The sequence below is a fragment of the Protopterus annectens genome, chromosome 5.part0, assembly GCF_019279795.1.
Source record: "Protopterus annectens isolate FY-2018-M chromosome 5.part0, PAN1.0, whole genome shotgun sequence".
NCBI lineage: Eukaryota > Metazoa > Chordata > Ceratodontiformes > Protopteridae > Protopterus > Protopterus annectens.
This window is the reverse complement of record NC_056735.1, coordinates 1,102,650,650-1,102,674,962: the sequence shown is the minus strand read 5'-3', so window position 1 is coordinate 1,102,674,962 and position 24,313 is coordinate 1,102,650,650. Positions and strand designations below refer to the sequence as shown.

The 24,313-nt window shown below is 39.9% G+C and overlaps 1 protein-coding gene across 1 annotated transcript in view; it reads left to right on the top strand.

Moving 5' to 3' along the window:
• Positions 1 to 24,313, top strand: part of REV1 (REV1 DNA directed polymerase) — a 4,137,464-nt gene that overhangs the window by 2,335,666 nt on the left and 1,777,485 nt on the right. Inside the window, exon 11 of the mRNA XM_044071967.1 lies at positions 6,000 to 6,154. Coding sequence (XP_043927902.1) covers positions 6,000 to 6,154 — 155 coding nt within the window. The remainder of the gene's footprint in view (positions 1 to 5,999; positions 6,155 to 24,313) is intronic.

Sequence of the window (24,313 nt, the reverse complement as noted above, 5' to 3'; positions counted from 1 at the left end):
AACCCGTCTTCCTAAATCTGTCCAGAATACCATTCTGAAGAGGTCCCTCTGAAGAGATTATGCAAGAGGAAGCATTTGGACTCTCCAGAGGAGTCCGTCAGATCTGACACAGACCTTGATGAGTCAGAAGAGTCCCCACAGTCACCCTCTGAGGATGTCTCCTTTGCAGACATCCTAGAAATACTTAAGCAGAGAGGTGGCTGGAAGCACATCACCCCTCATTTGCACTTTTGGCTGGGAGCCAGTCACTACCAGTTTTGAGCTCTGCCCTTTGGTCTCACTACAGCCCACAGAGTGTTCATCAAATGTATAGCAGTAGTCACGGCTTACTTGAGGCACCTAGGATTCCGAGTGTTTCCGTACCTAGATGACTGGCCCCTAACCACCACCACCGAACATCTACTAATAAAAGTGAGAGACACCACATTGAAACTCTGCTCTCATTTAAGAATCACAATAAATTATGAAAAATCTGCCTTATTGCCATCTCAGCTTATCGTTTTTATAGCAGCAGACTTAGATACTACAAAATTGATAGTAAAGCTTCCTACACAAAGAGTACAAGCCCTGCGGCATCAGGTCATAAGCCTACTGTTCAAGAGGAAGGTTTAAGCAAGAACAGTACTTGAAAGTATTAGGGACGATGGAAGCAGCAATAAACTTGATACCATTGGTGCAACTCCAAATGAGGATTCTACAGTGGCTGCTGTTCACTCAGTGGTCCATGCAGGAGCTACCCATATCCCACCAAATCATGTTAACAGAATCTTGCAGAAAAGACCTTCATTGTTGGCTTCACTCAACTCGTGTGACTTTAGGCCGACCATTTGTTCTCACACAGCCTTTAGCCATAGTGACCACAGACCCTTCCCAGATTTGGGGGAGGGGGCATTATCTGGGAAAGACAGTCCAGGACACTTGGCAAGATCATGAGGCCCATTTGCTCATCAATGTCCTAGAGATGAAAGCAGTGCTTTTAGCATTGCAAGCATTCCAGGACTCTCTTCCACTGGGAACTATTGCAATTCAGACAGACAACATGTCAGTTGTATGGTACATAAACAAGGAGGAACCAGATCTTACACCCTTTGTCGAGAGGCTCTGAGAGTATGTCAGTGGGTAACCTCCTTCCAATGCTTTCTGATAGCAGTGCACATCCTAGGGAAATCCAACATGATAGCAGACAAACTCAGCAGGGTGATTCTGATGCCGCACACATGGTCCCTAAAGCAAGAGATAGCAGAAATGCTTCTCCAGAAATGGAGCCATCCTTGCTGCAATCTTTTTACCATGTCCATGCACACCAAATGCAGTAGCTACCTTGCCCTAATCCCCCTCTGGGGGAGTCATCAAGGGATGCACTTGTACACTATTGGCCCTCTGGTCTCCTGTACGCCTTCTGTCTCTTCCCATTGATACACTGGCTTTCTGAAGACATTTGGGTATTGGGAAGGACCTTAATACTAATAGCCCCTTACTGGCCTCATCAAATCTGGTTCCCCTTCCTGTGGCCTCATTTCAGGAGGAGCCTTGGATTCTGGACCCAGTTCCAGATCTTCTGACCTAGCAGTCAGGAATGCTCCATCCATCTCTTCAAACCCTGAAGTTGACAGCCTGGCTGGTGCGATTCCAAACATAGCTAGGCTACCTGACAGTTTACTTTCAGGGCACCATATCCTGATTTCTTCTCATATTCTATGAGAAAATTATATGTCAGCAAATGGAAAAGATTTACTTCCTGGGCATTGGAAAATCATATTGACCCTTTTTCTGCACCTGTATCTTTTGTACTGGAATTCTTAGCAAAGCTTTTTCATGAGGGAGCAGCTGCACCTACTATTCGAGTTCAATTAGCAGCAATCTCTAATTTCCATTTAGGAGAAGTGGGGCCAAACATTATGTCTCACAGACTTTGCCAAGTCTTTTTGAGAGGTACCATTCTACTAAGACCGCCCATTAGACTACCTCTACCCCTTTGGAACCTACATTTTGTATTATCTCGTATGACCCCCCCCCCCCCGCCTTTGAACCTGGAAAACAATTTTCTTAGTAGCTATAACTTTAACTAGGAGAGTTTTGGAGTTACGAACACTGTCCATCAAACCCCCATATATGCTATTCCATAAGGGCAGAGTCTCATGTCATACAAATCAGTCCTTTTTACCAAAAGTATGCTCAGAAACAAACTTTAACCAATCCATAGACTTACCAGTTTTTTTTCCCCTCCAAGTATGGCAGTAAGGCAGAGAGTATATGTTACCAAAAAACAATGATAGGTTCTACCACTTAGAGTGACAATGCCGGAATTACAAGAACAAAGTCAAAAACAAAAATATATAAGTAATTACCGGCACCACACTGTTCAAAGCAGTTAAATTTTATTGCACAATGCTAGTATAGATACTTTCACCCTTAGGCTTCCTCAGACAAAATGGTTCGAAGGAAATACAATTCCACTTAAATGCAAAATGTATTCATACCATGCGACCTCAATGAAGCAATTAGAAAAAAATATATTTAAAAAGACGTAGAACATAAAATAAAAATACACATAATAACAATAACGTGTAACTTCCTATAGATATATATATATATATATATATATATATATATATATATATATAATTTTTTGTTTAAATAAATTATATTGGTTTTAACGTGAAGTTATCACGTAGCCCTGGTAATTGATGGGCCTGAAATCGCAAAATCCATTTATTTTCTTGTACCTCAGTAGTGTTTAATATGTCACCCCCTCTTATATATTTATTAATATGTTACAAAATAAAATTAAAAATGTGTATTATCTGTTTCTTTTATATGTTTATATAATGCATTTGTCTCTAATGTCCTTTTTATTTGAGACATGTTCAGATATTCTGTCTTTCAACTTCCTATTACTTTACCTATATAAAATGCGCTGCATTTTAGACATCTAGCCATATATATTATATTCATGGTATTACAAGTACCTTGACTTCTAAGAAAAAAATGTTTTGATGTTACAGGATGTAGAAACGAGATGTCAGTAGAAATATATTTGCAAAAATGACAATTGACATTTCTGAGTACCAAATTTTGTAGTCAAAGAACTTTTACATATTTCTCTTGTTCTTTATAACATAGTTGATATTTAAGATTACTTGATTTTATAGATTATTTACATTCTACAACTAGCTTTCTACGTTTTACATATACTATTGATTATACACATGTAGAGTTTTTAGATATTAAACTTTTTAAAAACATGGATGGTACTACAGAGACTATACTGTTTAAAAAGCAAGTGAAGAAAAATGCTTATTTGCATAATAATAATATGCACCCCCACTTATTTTTAAAAATGTTAAAAATGAATTAAAATGTGTAGTACAATTAAATACAAAACTAGAAAATATGGATAAACAAATGCAAAACATGGCTAAGGATTTTATTAATAGAGGCTACCAGAATGACATAGTTAATACATTAGTAATAGAGACAAAACAAGAAGTTAATAAAAGTATATATCCAATTTTCTCAGAGGCTAATACCCAACATTGCAAAAAAAGGACTAATAATCAAAATATGTTTAGATGTATTTTACCATATGATGCAAATACAATTAAGATTCAAAACATCATAAAAAAAAACATTGGCATATGCTGAGACATATACCGATGTTCAAGGATATATCTACTTAACATCTATCTTTTGGCTATACAAATCAAAGTAATCTTAAATTTCAACTGAATTATAAAGAACAAGAAAATATGTAAAAAGCTTTTCAACTACAAAATATGGTACTCAGAAATGTCATAATTGTCATTTTTGCAAATATATTTCTACTGACATCTCTTTTCTACATCCTGTAAAATTAAAAAAAAAATTTCTTAGAAGTCGAGGTACTTGTAATACCATAAATATAATATATATGGCTAGATGTCTAAAATGTAGTGCATTTTATGTGGGTAAAATTAATAGGAAGTTGATAGAATATGTGAACATCTCTGAAATAAAAAAAGAAATTAGAGATAAATGCATTACATAAACATATAAAAGAAACAGATAATACACATGTTTTTAATTTTCTTGTTTTGCAAAATATTAATAAATATATGAGGGGGTGACGTATTAAACACTACTGAGCTACAAGAAAATAAATGGATTTTGCAATTTAAGGCCCATCAATTACCAGGGCTAAATGATAACTTTACTTTAAAACCAATTTTAAAAGACATAAAGAATAAAACATAATTTATTTTAATATATATAATATCTTGGAAGTTGCAAGTTATTGTTGTGTATTTTTATTTTATGTTTTGTGTCGTAAATATATTTTTTTCTAATTGCTTCATTGTATTCACATGGTATAAATACATTTTGTATTTAAGTGGAATTGTATTTCCTTCGAGCCATTTTGCCTGCAGAAGCCTATGGGTGAAAGTATCTGTACTAGCATTGTGTAAAAGAAATTTAACTGCTTTGAACATCGTGGTGCCGGTAATTGCTTATATATTTTTGAGAGTATATGTTGCCCCAACTAGATGTACATAGGCAATTACATTTCTACTTGCACAGAACGAAGGACTTTAGAAAGACTGACCAATTATTTGTGTCCTTCTCAAACTACAAGAAAGGTGCTCCAGTTGCTAAGACCACTCTCTCCAGATGGTTGTCAGATTGCATTACATTTACCTACAAATCACAAAACAAACAACTTCTCGACAAAGTAAGAGGTCATTCTACCAGAGCTAGGTCTACCTCTTCTGCCTTTCGGGATAAACTGCTAATTGATACCATATGTGCAGCAGCATGATCAAGACCTCATACCTTTATTACTCATTACAAAGTTGATTTGGTCTCCAGGAACAGGGCCTGTTTTGTGTCCACTGTTCTGAAGAATATTCTCCCTTGAGCCACCCAAGAAAGATGATGCTGGGGACGCTGTCCCAACCAGTACAGAATGAAGATGAGATGGACAACACACATGGAACGTTATGGCGAGTACATAACTTCTTTTTTAAGAGGGTATGTTTTCAATATGTTTCTCTTATCCAGTTTACTGCTCGGAGTTTTACTTTGAGAGTTTGTTTTTGGATCTATTGATGAAGATATGGAAGTTTGCTCTACCTGCATGGTTTTATACCATCAGAACAAACTTGTATACACAATGATAATTGTGAAAGTGGTGATGTATTTTTATATTATGTTTTATATGAATGACATATATTCTTTCTGCTTCTTAACCTGCTACTTGAACCACTTTGTCTGCTTCTTCAATTTAAAAAGAAGGGCAAAATAGTCAAAAGAAAAAAATAAAATGCAAAATAGAAACATACAGGTTTGCGGTCTTATAACTGGTCTTTGACTTCTTTCAGGTCAGTAGTCTCCTTGATAAAATTTTGTTCCAGCCTTTATCACACCAGTAGCCTCTTATTAGATCTGGTGGTCATTTTCAAAAGATGAGGCTTACATCAGATCAGCAGTCTGATGCAAGGTAAATGAGTAGAGGCAGATATCAAAAATCTGCATCCAATGTGATTGAATGCTTTTACCCTTAGCTTATTATTGTTATTCTTGAAGTAGAGCCATGATGAAAATTAATGGACTCAACAAATTATTAGGAACCCGCCATTAACTGGATGTTTGTTATAGCCAATTACTTTACTTGAGGGCCTTGTTGTTTTTTGCTTTAAGTACTCTAGAATATGTTTCATTTGATTATTCTATATCCATTTAACTATTAAGTTCTCCACCCATATTTTGGCTACCTGGTATATCACTTGTTTGTTTTTGTTGCACACTGAAAAATGTAATAAAAATATATTTTTTTTTAGAAAAAAAGGTGCCTGAATGGATGACGGAAAGAAAATAAAAGGTGATCAAATTAAAAAGAAAGTTGAACTTCAGAATTTTTAAGTTTTAGAAACAACTGTTAAAAATGCTACGTGTTTATTATTTTTTGCTGGCTGGACTTTTACTATTCATGTATTTTTTTCTGCCAATGTGTTTTTCATTAGCTATACTCATGATATTGAAGCAGTCAGTTGTGATGAAGCTTTTTTGGATATTACTGAAATTCTTTTGGAAACGGGGCTAACTCCTGAGGAAGTTGCAGATGTTATCCGCAATGATATTAAAGAGAAAACCAAGTGCTCTGCATCAGCTGGAATCAGTAAGTATTCCCTTTGAAAGACTTGCTTTAACCTTGTATTTGCAGTCAGTTTTTGGCATGTTAATGCCTCTACAGTTGTCAAGCGTAAGTGTATGTCAGCATCATTAATTACTAATTTTTAATCATTTTATGAACTGTGTTGCACTGAGCACAGGCTTCTGTTTTCCTGGGCCGGGTGTTAATATTTATGTTACAATAAATGGAGATGTTTGTTGAGATATTGCTTAGGTTATTTACTTCACGTAGTTTCAACAAGGACAAATTCGTATCAGTCTAATTGAATAAATCAAGAGGTTAAGGCTTTAAGCTGTCAATGAGCTTGGCTTGCTTGCTACCATCTCAACTTTTGCACTTTAATACTTTTAATAACAGTTTTATTCCTGTGAAATCTTTGCAGCATTTAGTATGGTAAAGGCTATACATTCAGTCTTTTTATTTCTGTTCACTAACGTATTCAGTATTATTTCATTCAACATTCTTTATTACCTACAGTGTACTCATTCCTAGCAGCAGTTTAATTTCTCTTCATATAGACAGTGTTATATTCTGTCCCTTTCATGCCCAGGACACGAATAAAATAATCTTTGTGGGTTATGTTCGAGCAGCTTTATTTTATACAAACACATCACTGTAGAGGCTTACTGACTGTAACCTATATGCAAACTAACAGCCGTGATCATACATGCTCACTATCTGGCTGCTCCTTCAAAATGGCACTAGGGATTGCACGTCTGGAAATTTATACGTGCACGTACATCCTCGCATTCTTCTTAAAGATGTAACTTTGCACTCTGATCTATATCCTCCTCCTTTGAAAAATAGATAATGCAATTTGTCATGAGACTTTTTATCATGCAGAAATCACAGGTAATCCATAGTCATGCGTTATACAATACTAAATACACACGTATATACAGTCAAGTCCACGTTGCTGCGTATTTCACACTAGGCTTAGATACTCATCCATGTCATGTGACATAATACCGGGAATTAGGTTTAGCAACTGAAGTAGTTTCTGCAAAATGGTTAACCTGTGGAATGTTTGAATCGCTTTCTGGATAGAATCAAAATCTTGAGCACATAATGGTCTGGGAACAGATTCTGACTCGTTCTTTGATTTAGAGTTTGCATCACAAACAATCCTGTAACTGCAATGATGATGATGATTCTGGTACAGGAAGATGATGTCTGTGATTCCTGCTATACTCCACACCCTCGGAATCTAACAAGTAGGATCTCGGCTCAGCACAGATGCCTGTAATCTGTCCTATTCGATCAAAACCTTTTGTCGTCTGAATTCATACCATCTTTCCTTCCCTCAACGGATGAAGTAATCTGCTCAATCTGTCGTAACTAGATTTCTGGATATTATGCTTCTTAAATTGAGCCTTGATGGTTTTATTGTTTTTAGGTTTAGGCTGCAACAAACTTGAAGAAATAAGTAGTGTATTTCTAGTTTGCCTGGAAAGTAGTCTTTGAACAGATGAGCCAAGAATATCATCACGGGGTATGTTTCTGAGATTAAGCAAATTCAAGAATACATCGGTATTGTCACACTTTGATCTTGCAAGTCATTGCTTTGCACTTTACACTGCACGTTCAGCTAGACCATCGGACTGAGGATATTCAGGACTGCTGGTGACATGTACAAAGAAGTCTGATTCTTTTGCAAATTTCTGAAACAACCGGCTAGTGAATTGAGTACCATAGTCAGAAAAAAGTTTGTGTGGACTACCATGAACTGAGAAATGACATTTCAATTTGTAACAACAGCAGTTGAGGTTATGTTAGGTAGTAGATCAATCTCAAACCAATTCAAATAAGAGTCTACCAAAACTAAGAATTGTTGGTTGCCCCACTCACAGATAATCAGTTGCTACAGTAGAATAAGGTGGTTCAGGAATTGGACTTAGCTGAAGTGGTTCTCTTTGCAAATGAGATCTAGTACTATTACATACTAAACAAGAAGAAAGAACTCTATCAATGTCTTTTGATAATGAAGACCAAAATACTAATTCTCTTGTTCTTCTCTTAGTTGATGTGTACCCTGGGTGACCACAATGCAGAATCTGAATATATTGTTGTTGTAAGGAAGCAGAAACAACAATTTTAGGACCTTTGAAAATAATACCTTCCATTAACAATTCATCTCTGTAAGGAAAACACGCTTGCACTTCAGGTGATGCACTAGATTGCTTTGATGGTCATCCGACATTGATATAGTGATTGAGCTTCCGTAAAATTAGATCAGTCTGAGTGTAATCTCTTAACTCATCAAGTCTAATGGTGGAAATATTATGCACTGACATCACATCAAAGTCAAAAGTCTCTGTGTCAAGCTGTTCTGTTGTATTTCTGGGTGATCTGATGTCAACCAGATACAGCAATTTGCCTTTTGTGTAGACCATTTTGAAATTGTATTTTTGCAGTTTCAGTATCATTCTTTGTAATCTTGCTGCAGCGGAGTGCATAAGCTTTTTTAGAATAGTAACTAGAGGCTGATGATCAGTTTCATTCTGAATAGCTTGACCATAAATATAATCATGAAACTTGGAACATGCAAATACTATTGCCAAAAGCTTTTTCTCAATTTGAGCATACTGCATCTCAGTTTGAGTTAGTGTTCTAGATGCACAGGCTACTGGTCTGCCCTCTTGAAGTATGACTGCACCTAGGCCAAATTTTGAAGCATCACAGGAAAGAGTAACTGGTTTGTTCATGTCATATAGTATCTTAATGTAGGTGGGGTGTAAGTTTCTGCTTGAGGTCTTCAAATGCTTTCTGGTGTTGTTCCAACCATGACCATGCAACATTTTGCGTGTTAGCTCTCTTAAAGGTGTTGTCAACTCACTGAAGTCTGGTATAAATTTGCCTAAATAGTTGACCATGGCCAGGAAACGCTACAAAGCTTGTACATTATCGGGCAATAACATTTCTAGAATAGCTGCTTGCTTGGTCGGGTCTGGTCTCAAGCCTGTACTCGTAAACAAACGGCCTACATACATAACTTCAGGAAGTCTGAATATGCATTTCAGAGGCTTGAGCTTCAAATTCACTTCACATGCTCTGTCTAGAACTTTCTTGAGGTCTCTGTCATGCTCTGCTTCACCACTGCCTCCAACCAATAGATCATCTACTGTTATGGCACATGGATAACTCGAAAAAAGTTGCTCCATTCCACGCTGAAAAACTTCACTTGCAGATTTTATTCCAAATGGCATCCTTAGGAATCTGTATCTGCCAAACAGAGTACCAAAAGTAGTTAGAAGTGAGGATTTGCGATCAAGCAACATTTACAAAAATGAACTCTTTGCATCCAAAACAGAAAATACAGTGGCATTTGTTATTATAGCTGCAGCTTCTTCAACTGTGCACATTGGATTATGCGGTCTCTTTAATGCTTTGTTCAAATTCCTTGGGTCAGTGCATATTCTGATGTTGTCTGAGCGTTTTTTTGTGAGCGGCCATCATGGACAACACCCATTCAGTTGGTTCTGTGACTGGACAAATCACACCTTTCTGCACCATTTTATCCAACTGAGCTTTAACTTTATCTTGCATAGCTATCAGAACTGTTCTTGCTGGTCTGACTACTGGAGTGACCTCTGGGTCTAACTTCATGGAATACACAAATGGAAGTTTGCCCAATTTATCATCGAAAACATCAGTATACACTTGAGAAAATGGCTTCAGAGAAGTTAGAACTCGGAACTGCATTGACATGATGAACTTTTTTAAGAAAAGAAAGTAGACTCATTCTCAAACTATCTTTGAGACCCAAGAGAGATTGCACTGGTCTTCAGATTACGAAGCGCCAAAGGCGGTGGTGTTTCCATATTTATAAAGGATGTGCACACCTCCAGACTGGTAGCCCAACATAACGCATCAGAAATACTTCAGGTGCAGCTCCAATAGTTAACTCCTCTCTGGTTAGATCCAACCACAAACTAATCACCCTGCAAATCTACATCCCTCCCACACACACCCACTCCCTGCAATGCTAATCACCATGAAAAACGTCTCCAAAGCTAACTTTGGGCTCCTAAAAACAGAGGTGGCTAAATTCATGGCACCCATGCAAATGAAGAATAGTTGCATGACTACCGAATCATACACCAATGCACTGTACAAACACGTACACAAATGACTGGATCTCGCCATACCCAATAGAACCAAGATGCTGTCCTTCAAAAAAAAGAAACCAATCTAGTGATCCCTTGCCATAAACAAATTCTACAACAGGAGGAGAAAACTGATGCGGAATAAGGTGAAGTCCCAAGACTGGAAAAACTCCCTTATCAGCCTCAACAAAAAGTTGAGATCCCTCATCAAATCCTGTAAAGCTAGCTATGAAAACAGAATTGCAGCAGACAGTAAAGACAACCACAAGGCCTTCAATAGTTATGTAAAGAATCTCCATGGCAGTACCCAGATTTGCTCTTAGCTGCTGCACAATGGTACCTCCTATACCGAGCCAACAGACATTTCCAATATACTGGCTGACAGATTCAGTGCCAACTTTACCCCTGTCTCCTCCCCCAAAGGACCAATAAGAATACCAGTAGATTGTCAGGCACCAGTATTACTGCTGTGCAGGTTAAAACAGCACTGTCCTAGGCCAAGAATAAAGTTTCCATGGGACTTGACAATATCCTTGGCTGTGTTCTACATGAACTACAGAATGAACTGGCACCTCACCTGTGTGCCCTGTTCAATCACAGCCTCACCTCAGGCTTTGTCCCTACCTTATGGTGCACTGCTACAGTCATCCCTGTCCACAAAGGAGGAGCAACTACAGACCCCAGAAACTATCGCCATATTAGCCTGACGAGTCTGATATGCAAAGCTATGGAACATATCATCATGGACCTAATAAACAAGGATATAGGGAATCTCCAAACACTGGATCCCACACAGTTTGGTTTTGTGAAGGGTAGATCATGCCTGCTCAACTTGGTTGATTTCTTTGAATCAGTCACCAGAGCTGTGGATGAAGGCAAGGTGGTTCATACAGCCTACCTTGATCTGGCCAAAGTGTTTGATACTATTCCCCATTCAGGAATCATAGGAAAAACTCACCAAGCTAGGTATCAACCCGTATATCACTAGGTGGGTTGCAAACTGGCTCACAGATAGAACCCACAGTGTGAAAGTAGCAGACTGCATGTCAAACTACCGATCAGTAACGAGTGGAGTCCCACAGGGTTCATTCTTGGGTCCTCTCCTGTTTAGTATCTACTTCTCTGAAGTCCAGGCCAACACACAGGATCTCTGGCTGACAAAGTTGGGAGCTGCTATTAACTCCCCAAGTGATGTTGACATCCTACAGAAAGGCCTCACTGAGACCAACGACTGGTGTCAGAACCATGGCCTTAAGCTCAATGCCAAAAAATGTGTCGTCATCCCCTTTGGGAAAACCCCAGTTCCCGTGAATTACCACATCGATGGTAGTCCACTGAATACAGAAGGTGTTATAAGAGATCTGGGAACACAGGTTGACAGCAGCCTCTTTTTTGACCACCACATTGCCACTGTGGTCAGAAAGTCCTTCTATGTGGCACATCTTATTACTAAGAGTTTTGCATCCAGGAAGAAAGAGGTCATTGTCTCCCTCTACTTTTACCTCATTAGGCCAGTCATCGAGTACAATGCTCCATTTGGCATGTACTTCACTAGACACCTGCAACAATTGGAGACGCTGCAAAAGTACCTCTCAAAGAGGATCCTTGGCCTTAAACACTTGTTCTATATGGACAGACTCAAAAAACTCCAACTATTCTGTGTCTCATATCGCGTCCTTAGAGGCGATCCCTGCTTGACAAACAAAGCCATGTCTGATCCAGCTCTGTTAGAAATGCTGCATCTAAAGAAATCCCAATCCCTCCGCACCACACGTGCCATTGACCTGACTCTCATTACCACAATCAACAGAACGTGCTGGAGGGACAGGTTCATAACCCAGAGACTGCCCTTGCTATGGAACAGACTTCCCATACATGTCAAACAGACCACCTCACTGTCCCTCTTCAAGAGAAACCTTGATGAGTGGATGGAAAATGGAAAATTCACCCCGGGATCACTCCAGTGGCTCTACTCGACAGAGGCACTGGGAACTAAGTTTGGGTGACACGATGTCAGGGTATTCCTATGGGCTAGGTTTGTAAAGGCTCCAGGGCCATTAGTCTAGTACACACCTATGAACCTATAACATGAAAGTATCACTGAACCTTCGATTTGAATTTCTTCACCTCCATAAGCAATAAGTATCGCACTGCTGGTTACATTGAGTTGTTCGTTATTTCTCACTCTTGCAAATGTGTCTGCTGATATAACATTGCACTCTGAACCATTGCCTGCTTTGAGCTCTGTGAATTTTCCTTTAATCCGGACAGTACAAAACACTTCACGTCTTGTTAATAAGTTCACCACATCAACTCTTTCACCAAGCACTGATACATCCTCTACATGGAAAGCTGACTGCTTCGCCTCTACTTGATCAACTTGCTTTTTTGTGTGACCTTTCTTTACAACTGTGTGAGGCTTACTTGATTTTCAAAACTTCTGGAAATGGTTCCATTTATTACAGTTGTGACATTGCTGACCAAATGCTAAGCACTTCTCTCTTTTAGACTCATGATTCGCACCAGAATTGTGACAGTTAACAATAAAGCTTGATTTGGGTTTTGATTGACTGAGCTGGTATTGGAGCTTGTACCTTTCCTGGAACTTTCTAGAAAACCTTGTAGCTTCTTTGGAAATCCTATAGCTGCCACGTGCTTAGGCTTGCTTTTGTTTGCCACGTGTTGCATACTGTCCATGTTTGCTCTGGAGCCAACTGAAACCATGCTCTTGTCACTTTTTGAGGTTTCTGTGTTCTACAGCTAGGAACTATAATAGAGTGTGCATTACTACAATTGTCTGTTTACACTTAAAAGCATTCTCTAGAGTCTGCTTGCTCCTTGATCTGTTTAAAACTTTCATTTAGTGGCTACAGCTAGGAACTGTAATTTTTGCCACCCTCCCTCCCTAGTGTTGTGTGTTCACCCTCCCTAGTGTTGTGTGTTCTTATACTTGGTGGCTTTGCAGTTGCCCGCCCATACTATATATTTGATCTGTGACACTCCTCCCAGTCTAGTGTCGTCAGTTCCCTCAATCTAGAGAACATTTGTGAAGGCCAACCCACTCAGATTCTTAACGTTGAATTAACTTTTGTTCCAGCTTTCTCCATTTCCACTTTTACTGGAAAAAAAAATTCTAAGCTTTCCCCCTTTCCTGTGGCAGGTCTTTGTCCAGATACGGATTTGCTGTGTCCGGGACTGTTTGTGAGCCCCCCCTCCCCACTTAACTGGGGTTAAACTATTCCTGGTGCCATAAAGTCTGTTCTTCAAATTTTCTCTCGCAACTAGCCAGCTTTTTAGTTTTAGCACTCAAATCTGTTTCTTTGAGCTCAGCACTTGTTCAGAACTCATTGTAAGCACTAAATAAGTTACAAATTACTACAGCACTCACTTTCCTCACTTGTCTAGTGGAAAACAGTTTTTAGTACTTAATAAGCACCTATTTAGGCATGTCTAAAGGTCAGCTCCCGGTATTTTCTCCTGTCTACCTGATGAATCTGGGCATCTTGGGACAATGCAGCAGTTGCCTCATGTACACAGACAACCCTCTCCTCCTACCACCCAACACTACGACCTGTGAGAGATGCACTTATATAGCCAAACTGGAAGCAAAGCTCTCTTCACCGAAGACTGGCCTAGACAGTCAAGAGGAGAAGGTAAACACTTGCACCGCACCACACTCATCACATACTCCCTCAAAACCAACACCACCAAAACACACACCTACATTCACAGAGGCTGTCAGTACAAATCTGCCCAAACAACAGAGACCTCCAAAGCAGAAATGCAAGCAACCTCCACCCCCCAACACAACCCAAATTACACATAGCCTACATACTCTTTGTGCCACTCATCTACAGCCCATATGGCATAACGTACCCAACACTCTAGTCATAGGTGACTCTATAGTCAGGCACACTGATGTTCCACTCACCAGGCTAAACAAGGAAAAAGTTACTGTCAGCTGCCTGTCAGGTGCCAGGATCCACCACATAACGCACGCACTCAGGTCACTCCACAACATGTACAAATATGACTCTGTCATTGTCCATGTTGATGTGAATGACCTGAGACGTACCTCCCTGGACTACATGAAAAGAGACATGGAAGAGCTCTCCGATCTTATAGCCCAGGCAGGTATGACCCTAGCCCTGAGTAGCATCCTGCCATCACCCAGAATGATACCACAGTACAAGGACAAAATGATTGACTTTAACAATTGGCTAAGCTTCTGGTGTCATTCTAAGGGAATCCAGTATCTGTCTGCCTGGCATGACATGATCGACAGACCACGCTGCTTTTCTAGAGATGGCCTGCACCTGTTGCCCTTGGGATTCCGGATACTGGCAAAGGCTCTTGCCACCGCTATAGTGCCTTTTTTTAGGCAGGGTTCAAATGACAAATTCACCAACGTAACAGGTACAAGCAAGCAAACTCTGAGGGTAATGCTACTCAATGCTAGAAGTCTAAACCTCAAAATGCACTCACTCGAGGCACTCCTTAAAATGGAGAACATTGACATCTGTGCAGTGACAGAGACCTGGTTCAAAGCTCCAGAGAGCATCCCTGCATTACTAGGCTATAATTCATACCACACCTTTAGGCCACCAAACCCGGACCGAAACACTAAAGGTGGAGGCATGTCCATATTCATTAAGGATATCCACACCTCCAAGCTAGTTGCTCAGCATAATGCATCCAAGATTATCCATGTTCGACTAACTCTGGGCAAAACTGCAATCCAGATTGTAGCTTGCTACAGATCCCCCACCATGCCCCAGGATTCCCACTCCTCTTTTCTTGATACACTGGAAAATATTAAGGTACAACCCAACACTCTAATAATGGGTGATTTCAACTACCCTTCCATTAACTGGGAAAACTACTCATGTGCCAACTCTTTTGCTTAACATTTTCTGGAAATCATCAATTCCAATGCCTTGGATCAACTTATCCACACCCCCACCAGGGGCAGCAAATATCCTAGACCCGGTCATCACCAGCATGGGTGACCGGTGTTCCACACCAGAGGTCAGCTCCTCGTTGGTCAGATCCGACCACAAGCTTATCACCCTAGACATCCACATCCTGCTCTCACCCCTCATTAGGAAAACAACCGTAAAAAAATTCTCCAAAGCCAACTTCACGCTTCTTAAGATAGAAGTGGCAAACCTCACGACACCCATGCAGATGGACAATAGAGGTACGACTGCTGAATCCTACACAAATGCACTTTATAAGCACTTACACGAGTGCATGGATCGTGCTATCCCTAACAGAACCAATATGCTATCCTCCAAAAAAAGGAAGCCAATCTGGTCGTCTTCTGCCATAAACAAACTCTTCAACAGAAGAAAGAAACTGTTGCAAAAAAGAGTAAAATCCCACGATTGGAGGAATTCCCTGGTCAGCCTCAGTAAGAAGCTGAGATCCCTCATAAAATCCTCCAAAGCTAGTTATGAAAACAAAATCGCCACTGATTCTAAAGACAACCACAAAGCATTCTATATCTATGTCAAGAATCTCAATGGCAACACTCAGATCTGCTCTGAGTTACAGCACAAGGGCACTAAATATACAGAACCAACTGATATTGCCAACATTCTGGCTGATAGGTTTAGTGCTAACTTTACCCCCCTCTCACCCCCTAAAGGGCCCATCTTTATACCGGAAGAACTTTATACCGGAAGAGTGCAAAGTTCCTGTTATAACGGCTGCACAGGTAAAAACCTCACTCTCCAAAGCCAAGAACACAGCATCCATGGGACCTGACAACATCCCAGGCTGCCTTCTACATGAACTACAGAATGAACTGGCACCCCACATAAGTACCATGTTCAGTCATAGTCTCACCTCAGGCTTTGTGCCCATTGAATGGCGCACCGCGACAGTTATCCCACTCCACAAAGGAGGGGCCACAACAGACCCCGGGAACTACCGCCTTATTAGTGTGACGAGCCTTGTCTGCAAGGCCATGGAACGTATCATCATGGAACTCATAAACAAAGACATTGGAGATCTCCAAACTCTGAACCCCATATAGTTTGGGTTTGTAAAAGGCAGGTCATGTCTCCTAAACCCGATAGACTTTGAAGTAGTCACCAAAGCCACAGATGAGGGTAAGGTGGTTCACACAGCCTATCTAGATCTCGCCAAGGCGTTCAACACCATCCCCCACTCTGGAATTATAAATAAACTTACTAAACCTGGTATAAATCCCTGTGTCACAAGATGGGTTGCCAACTGCCTTACTGATCGAACCCACACTGTGAAAGTAGCAGACTCCAAATCAGGCTTCAGACCAGTGACAAGTGGAGTACCACAGGGTTCAGTCCTGGGTCCTCTCCTGTTTGGTATCTTCTTCTCTGAAGTACAGGCTAACACAGAAGGTCTTTGGCTAACTAAATTCGCAGATGACTGCAAACCAGGAGCCATAATCGAAACTCCTAATGATGTGGACATCCTACAAAAGGGCCTCACTGAGACAGATGTCTGGTGTCAAAGCCACGGTCTCAAGCTCAATGCCAAAAAGTGCTTTGTCATCCCCTTTGGTAAAAACTCTGTACCCATGAACTACCACATAGGCGGTAGTCTACTTAACGCTGAAAGTGTGATGAGACCTTGGGACACAGGTGGACAGTAGTCTCTCCTTTGATAATCATAACGCCACAGTGGTCAGGAAATCCTTTTATGTGGCACACCTCATCACAAAAGGTTTCTCATCCAGAAAAAAAAGAGGTCATTGTTCCTCTTTACTCATCACTCATTAGACCCATTATAGAGTACACCGCCACTTTTGGTATGTACCTCACAAGACATCTACAACAACTGGAAAAGCCGCAAAAATACCTCACAAAGAGGATTACTGTCCTCAAACAGATGCTTTACGTAGACCATCTCAAAAAACACCAGCTTTACTCCGTCGCATATCGCCTACTCAGAGACGATCTCTGCCTAACATACAACGCTATGTCAAACCCAGAGCTGTTGGACATGCTCCACTTAAAGAAATCCCAATCCCTCCGAGCTGCACGCTCTAGGGTCCTAAACCTTGTCACCACAATAAACAGAACATGCTGGAGGGATAGATTCCTGTCCCAGAGACTTCCCATACTCTGGAACAGACTACCTATCTATGTCAAACAGAGCTCCTCATTAGCACTCTTCAAGAAAAATCTTGATGATTGGATGGGTAATAGGAAATTCACCCTGGGGATCACTTCTGTGGTTCTGCTTGACAGGGGCACAGGAAAATAATTTTCTTGGGTGGCGAAAGCCAGGGTACATTTTTGGCTAGGCTTGTATAGGCCCTAGGGCCAATAGCCTAGTACCTAACTATGAACCTAATAACAAGCATACTTGTGTGTTTTTCTGTCACCTCATGGATTTGACAAATCTCTATTGCTTTGCTGAATATTAAATCACTGTCGCAAAGTAAAATCTTTCTCACAACAGCACTATTAATACCACATACAAGCCTGCCCTTTATCAGCTCATCTTTTAAATCACCAAACCAACATGTTTTAGCTCTGTTTATCAAGTCAGTTATAAAATCTGCAAATGTTTCCCCTGATTTCTGATCTCTTGTGTAAAAGAAATGCCTCGCTAATGTAATATTTGTCTGGGGTTACACATTTCTCTGAACCTGTGCTTCAAACACTCAGGGCTTCCCTTGATTCAGCTTGTACAACAATATGTCAGTCCGCACCTTCTCCTTCATATACTGCTGGTGCATACACAAATGAAAGCTGTCTTTCTATGGCCTCATACCCTGCTATGTTTAGCAAAATAAATACTCTGGTGCGTGCATTTCTGTCTGCATAAGGTGTTTGTATAAAAGTGTTGTACTCTTGCTCAAATATTTTCCAGTTCACTGCAGTAATACTGATCAAATACAAGTCATAGGGGTTTTCGAAATCCGTCTTCTATATTAACACCAGCGAAGGGTTTTGTGAATAAGCATGAACATACGCACATGCACATATGTATAAGTTTCTGTCATAAACAGTATTTGTCCAATGCCTTTGTGCTCTGAGCTTATACTTTTGTTGGGCATTTTGGAATTATGCGAAAGATTGAACTCATAGTACTTTCTAATAACTGGACTTTGTGAAATAAACTTCTCTGGCGTTTTGGTACTTTCGTAATATCTCTGGTAAAGGCAAAAATGCTAAAGTAATTTACCATCATTGACTAAAGTCATCACTTTAAGAAACCTTTGAGAACTTTACAATGTGACTGAATAACTCACGAGCACTATAATACTCTTGTAATGTCGGCTTTTGCAAGAAAATACCTCTTATCAGTGTGAGAAACATGTCAAGCAACTGCACAATGTGAATAACTCGAACATCTGTTGCCCAATGAAATGTCCCCAAAATGGCAGCACCTTGCCAGGCAGCTCTTTACAGTTAAAGAAGCACTCTGTAATGGCGGCACTTTGGGAATAGACACACCCAGCACAAGACACTTTTTCGAAATGGCTATACTTTGAGTGTATTACACTAAATAGTTGCACTTTACACACAATGAACTCTCTGAAATACAAGCACAGTAATTAGCACACACTTGTAAGCAGTTTTACACACTTTGATATTCTTCAAATAACATTGGTCATGCCCTTGATACAATACGAAGTCGTAGTTATGCCAAAACACAGCACTTTGCCAAAACACATACAGTCACCTTGCTTTATTTTTGCTTAATGTGCCCTTTTCTTCCCTAATTATATTCATTTTACTTGTTTAAGCCTTTTCATGCCCAGTATACTTTTCTTGTGCTCGTTTTACTCTAAATATGCCCAAGTTTGCATTAAACACACTTGTTTTGCTTTAAACATGCTCATTTTTGCTTTACTATTAATCGTTTCATCAAATACTTTTATCTTAAACATTTTCTTTCTTTTCATACTTTCCGTTTGCCTGATAATGTAGTTTTGTGCCCTTGTAATGCCCCTTTTTTGTCTTTCGCATCACGTAAATAATTTGTGTTATTTCTCATTACCTTTGATTCTTTCTGGTTATGTTTGTGCTCTTTTCTCTCCTTCACTGTCGTCTTTGCATCTCATGGCTCCAAATATTCTTCTCTCTTTGATCTCAGTTCTGACACCATGTCTTGTTATGTTTGTGCTTTTTTCTCTCGGTTTTACCTTCACTATCATCTTTGCATCTCATGGCTTTGAATATTTTTCTCTCTTCTATCTCAGTTCTGACACCATGTCGCTTTTGCGTCTAGGACACACACAAAATTCTTTGTGGGTTCTGTTCAAGCAGCTTTATTTTATACAAACACATCACTATAGAGGCTTGCGGACTTTAACTAAAGTAACTTGTGTACAAACTAACAATTGTGGTCATGCATGCTCACTCTCTGGCTGCTCCTTCAAAATGACACTAGGGATTGCACATATCTGGAATTTATACGTGCACGTACAGCCTCGCCTGCTTCTTAAAGATGTGGCACACACACTTTACACTCTGATCTACATATTCTATTAGTTTTATATTATTTTCACTAACATTTGTATACTCTTGGTAGACATTCTTCCATACAGTAGACTCCCTCTTATCTGGTCTCGCTGGGATCTGACCTTAGGCTGTATTAACGAATGGCTAGTTAATGAGAAAAAGCATACAAACATAGCATTTGTAGTTTATAAATCAGTTAGAATAACAGGATTTCCATTAGTATGCATTTTTCCAATGAATATGAAGTCAAAAACTCAAATGTCTGTCATTATTTAGCCCAGAGGAGGCGGAAGTGTTGTTTTTCTCTGTTGCCATTTGCTAGGGCTATGGCAGAAATGTGATGGCCGGTTAAAGAGAAGCTGGATAAGAGGGAGCCTACTGTATCCTCTTTAAAGTGAAAATGAAATGTGGATCGAATCATCTGTATCCCCTCTAAGTTTTTTACATACTCCTTGTACTTGCTTCACTTGCACCTGCTTCCTTTTTTCTGTAATGTGTTCAACAAACTGCTGTAATGCCTTTTCCCAATCAGAATTGCTGCTATAGGCTGCGCTGCCCTAAAACCCTCTATCAGTAAAACACGCAGTTTTACTTGTTGTAATCTCGTATAGAAATAAATCCAGTAATTCCCTTTTACTGCATCCACAAGTAACTGCTTGCTTTATTTTTTATAACACTTCTCTCAACCGATTATATATTCTGTGCAGCAGATATGTCAGCGGCAAATAAATTTATTTATTTTTTTATCTGATATTTGTTAAGTAAAGGTTGATAACATAAACGGTATCCTACTGAGATTTCCTGACAGCTTATAAATCCACTCATTCCTTTAGTACTGTCTTAGAATATGTTACAGGTGGGAGTTTGTTCCTGTTTGACAGCACCATCCCTTTCACCTTTCATAGGCTGGTACTAGTCTATCGACCCTAGGGCCTATACAAGCCTAGCCATAACAATTCCCTGGATATTTCTTCCTGCAATATTTACTTCCCTGGACCTCTGTCTAGCAGGGCGACTGACATGATCCCCGGGGTGAATTTCCTATCTCCGATCCAGTCATCAAAGTTCCTTTTGAAGAGGGCCAAGGAGGCACTCTGCTTGACATGTATGGGCAGTCTATTTCAGAGTATGGGGAGTCTCTGGGTCAGGAACCTATCCCTCCAGCATGTTTTGTTCATTGTGATGACAAGGCTTAGATCCCTGAAGCGTGTGGCTCTGAGGGATTGGGATTTCTTTAAGTGGAGCATGTCCAACAGCTCAGGGTTTGACATGGCCTTGTATGCTAAACAGAAATTGCCTGTGAGTAGACGATATGCCACAGAGTATAGCTGAAGTTTTTTTAGACAGTCAGCATATGGCATCTGCTTTAGGCCTGTGATTCTTTTAGTGAGGTATTTCTGCGGCCTTTCCAGCTGTTTTGTGAGGTACATACCAAACTGGGTGTTATAGTGTATAATGGGTCTAATGAGTACAGTGGAACAATGTCCTCCTTTTTTCTGAATGAAAAGCCCTTAGTGATGAGGTGTGCCACATAGAAGGATTTCCTGACTGTTGTGGCGATGTGGTTATCCAAGGTGAGACCAGTGTCCACATGTGTCCCTAAGTCTCTCATCACACTTTTGGTGTTTAGTGTCCTGCCACCTATGTGGTAATTCATGGGTACATGTTTTTTACCAAAGGGGATAACTATTAATTTCCTAGCATTAAGCTCAAACCCATGGCTCTTGCACCAAGCATCTGTTTCTGTAAGGCCCTTTTGTAGAATATCCACATCATTTGGGGATTCAATAATGGCTCCCAGTTTGCAGTCATCTGCAAATTTTGTTAGCCAGAGTCCCTTAGTGTTGGCCTGTACTTCAAAGGAGTAGATGCCAAACAAGAGCGGTCCCAGGACTGAACCCTGAGGTATTCCACTTGTCACTTGTCTGGAGCTGGATTTGGAGTCTGCTACTTTTACAGTCTGGGTTCTGTCAGTAAGCCAGTTTGCAACCCATCAAGTGACGTAGGGATTTATGTCCAGCTTAGTAAGTTTATCTATGATTCCAGAGTGGGGGATGGTATCGAATGCCTTGGCGAGGTCCAGATAGGCTGTGTGGACCGCCTTACCCTCATCCACGGCTCTGGAGACAGATTCGAAGAAGTCAGTCAGGTTCAGCAGACAAGATTGGCCCTTCACGATCCCAAACTGCATGGGGTCCAGTGTTTGAAGGCTGCCAATGTCTTTGTCTATAAGTTCCATGATAATGCGTTCCATGCCCTTGCAGATCAGGCTCGTCAGACTGATGGGACGGTAGTTCCCAGGATCCATGGTGGATCCCCCCTTGTGGAGTGGGATAACTGTAGCTGTGCGCTACTCAGTGGGCACGAAGCCTGAGGTGAGGCTATGATTAAACATGACACTTAGGTAAGGTGCCAGTTCATTTTGTAGTTCATGTAGTACACAGGCCGGGATGTCATCTGGTCCCATGGATGCTGTATTGTTAGCTTTGGAGAGTGCGGTTTCTACCTGTGTGGCCGTGATTACGGGAATTTGGCAATCTTTTGGTACTGAGATGGGCCCTTCAGGGGGTGAGAGTGGGGTGAGGTTGGCACTAAATGGATCTGCCATGATATTGGCAATATCCTTGGGATCAGTATATTTAATGCCATTCTGTTGTAGCTCAGAGCAGATCTGAGCATTGCCATTTACATTCTTGACATAACTATAGAATGCCTTGTGGTTGTCTTTGGAATCTTTGGCAATTTTATTTTCGTAACTAGCTTTTAAGGATTTTATGAGGCTTCTTACTGAGGCTGGTAAGAGAGTTTTTTGCATCCTAGGATTTTCCTCTTTTCTGCAACAGTTTTTTTCCTTCTGTTGTATAGTTTGTTTATAGCAGGGAACACCAGATTGGCTTCCTATTTTTTGGAGGAGAGCATCTTGGTTTTATTTGGGATGGCACGATTTATGCACAAGTGGATGTACTCGTACAGTGCCTTAGTGTAGGATTCAGTAATCGAACTTTCAGATCCCGTCTGCATGGGTATCATGAAGTTTGTCACTTCTGACTTCAGTAGCATGAAGTTGGCTTTGGAGAAGTTTTTTACGGACGTTTCCTTACTGGGGGCGGGAGTGGGATGTGGATGTCATCAGCGCCACAGCGGGAACAAGGGAAGTCTGTGGCAGTTCAGCATTTTCTATTTCCAGTAATTAATCTTCCCAACCTTCTGCTGTTAATAGAAGAAATAGTAAGTAAGCACAAGTGGAAGAACTGAAGTCTTCTTCATTGTGGATATTTATTCAATTAGCAGAACCAAACAGTTCAACCATGATAGTGAGCTGAATTAATGTTTCAGCATTATACTTTGTAGTCCCTTGCATTTATGAATTCCCCCTCGCCATCTTACTTTTCAGCTATTTGCATCTAGCTTTCACCATACTTTTTTTGCTTTTTCAAAGCAGTCACATTTTATCAAACACTTTACAGTACAAGGCTAGGGAAACAGTTTTTACAGCACAATATTTAAAGCAAAATGTATTGTGTAGTTATATCTAGAGCATTATATTCAGATCCTTAAATTTAACCATTTTTAATATAAATATAATCATTGTCATTACTGCTTCTTAATGTTCCACAAATTAAATCCATCTTGGTGCACAATTATCCTACACTATTTTCTTCTAGCATAGATTATTGTAATACTAAGAAATAAGGTATGGATAGACAATTTTGCATGTGTTTTCCTAATGTTAAAGCGCATGTATGTAATTGACAAGGAAAAAAAGCAGTGACTGTATAATGAAATAGTTTCCAGATATAAATTGCAGTTTAAAAAGATACTTGTTTACTTAACAAACTTGTAAAAATGTATGGTTAGACTTCCAAGTAAAGTAGCAAAAGAAATTCCTCCATAAGTGCACCTTTTGCCCCAGTAATTCACATTTAACCATTAGTGTTTTGTCACACACAAGCAAAACATCAGTTGTAATGGCGTCTATATTATCTTGTCAAAAGATGACAATATCGAACGGCTAAATCATCGAAAATGCTGTACATGAAAACTGTTCTTGTGGGGGGCTTTGCCCCCCCATACCCCTCGCTAATTATATATATACCAACTCCGAGATTTCACTACAGTGAGAAAAGAGCAAATTTTCTCATCCCCAGTGTACCATGATCCCGCAACAATACTTTCAATGTACGGCATTTACAATATTATTGCCGTTCGATATTTTCAACATGCAATAACGTGAAGTAGACCCGTTATAATGTCATCTGTTATAAGTCTTATAAAATAATCCTTTGCACTATAAAGCAGGTTAAAAAGATTCCCTTAAATTTATACAAAACTTGTTTTAGTAAAGAAAATATTGGTCATTTACCCATAATGAGAGGACTTTTGTACTTCTAGCCAGTAGCTGTGGAAGCATACTTTTATTACATTGTAGTACAGCATATTTTCTTCCCACTCCCAAGTTCAGATGTACACCTGGGACATTCTACTTGATCCAGCCTTTTTGCTTCTTGTTGTCCACTCCTTCCAGTCATTTACTAGATGTCCTTCTATTCACATGTTGCAGTATTCTGAACTCT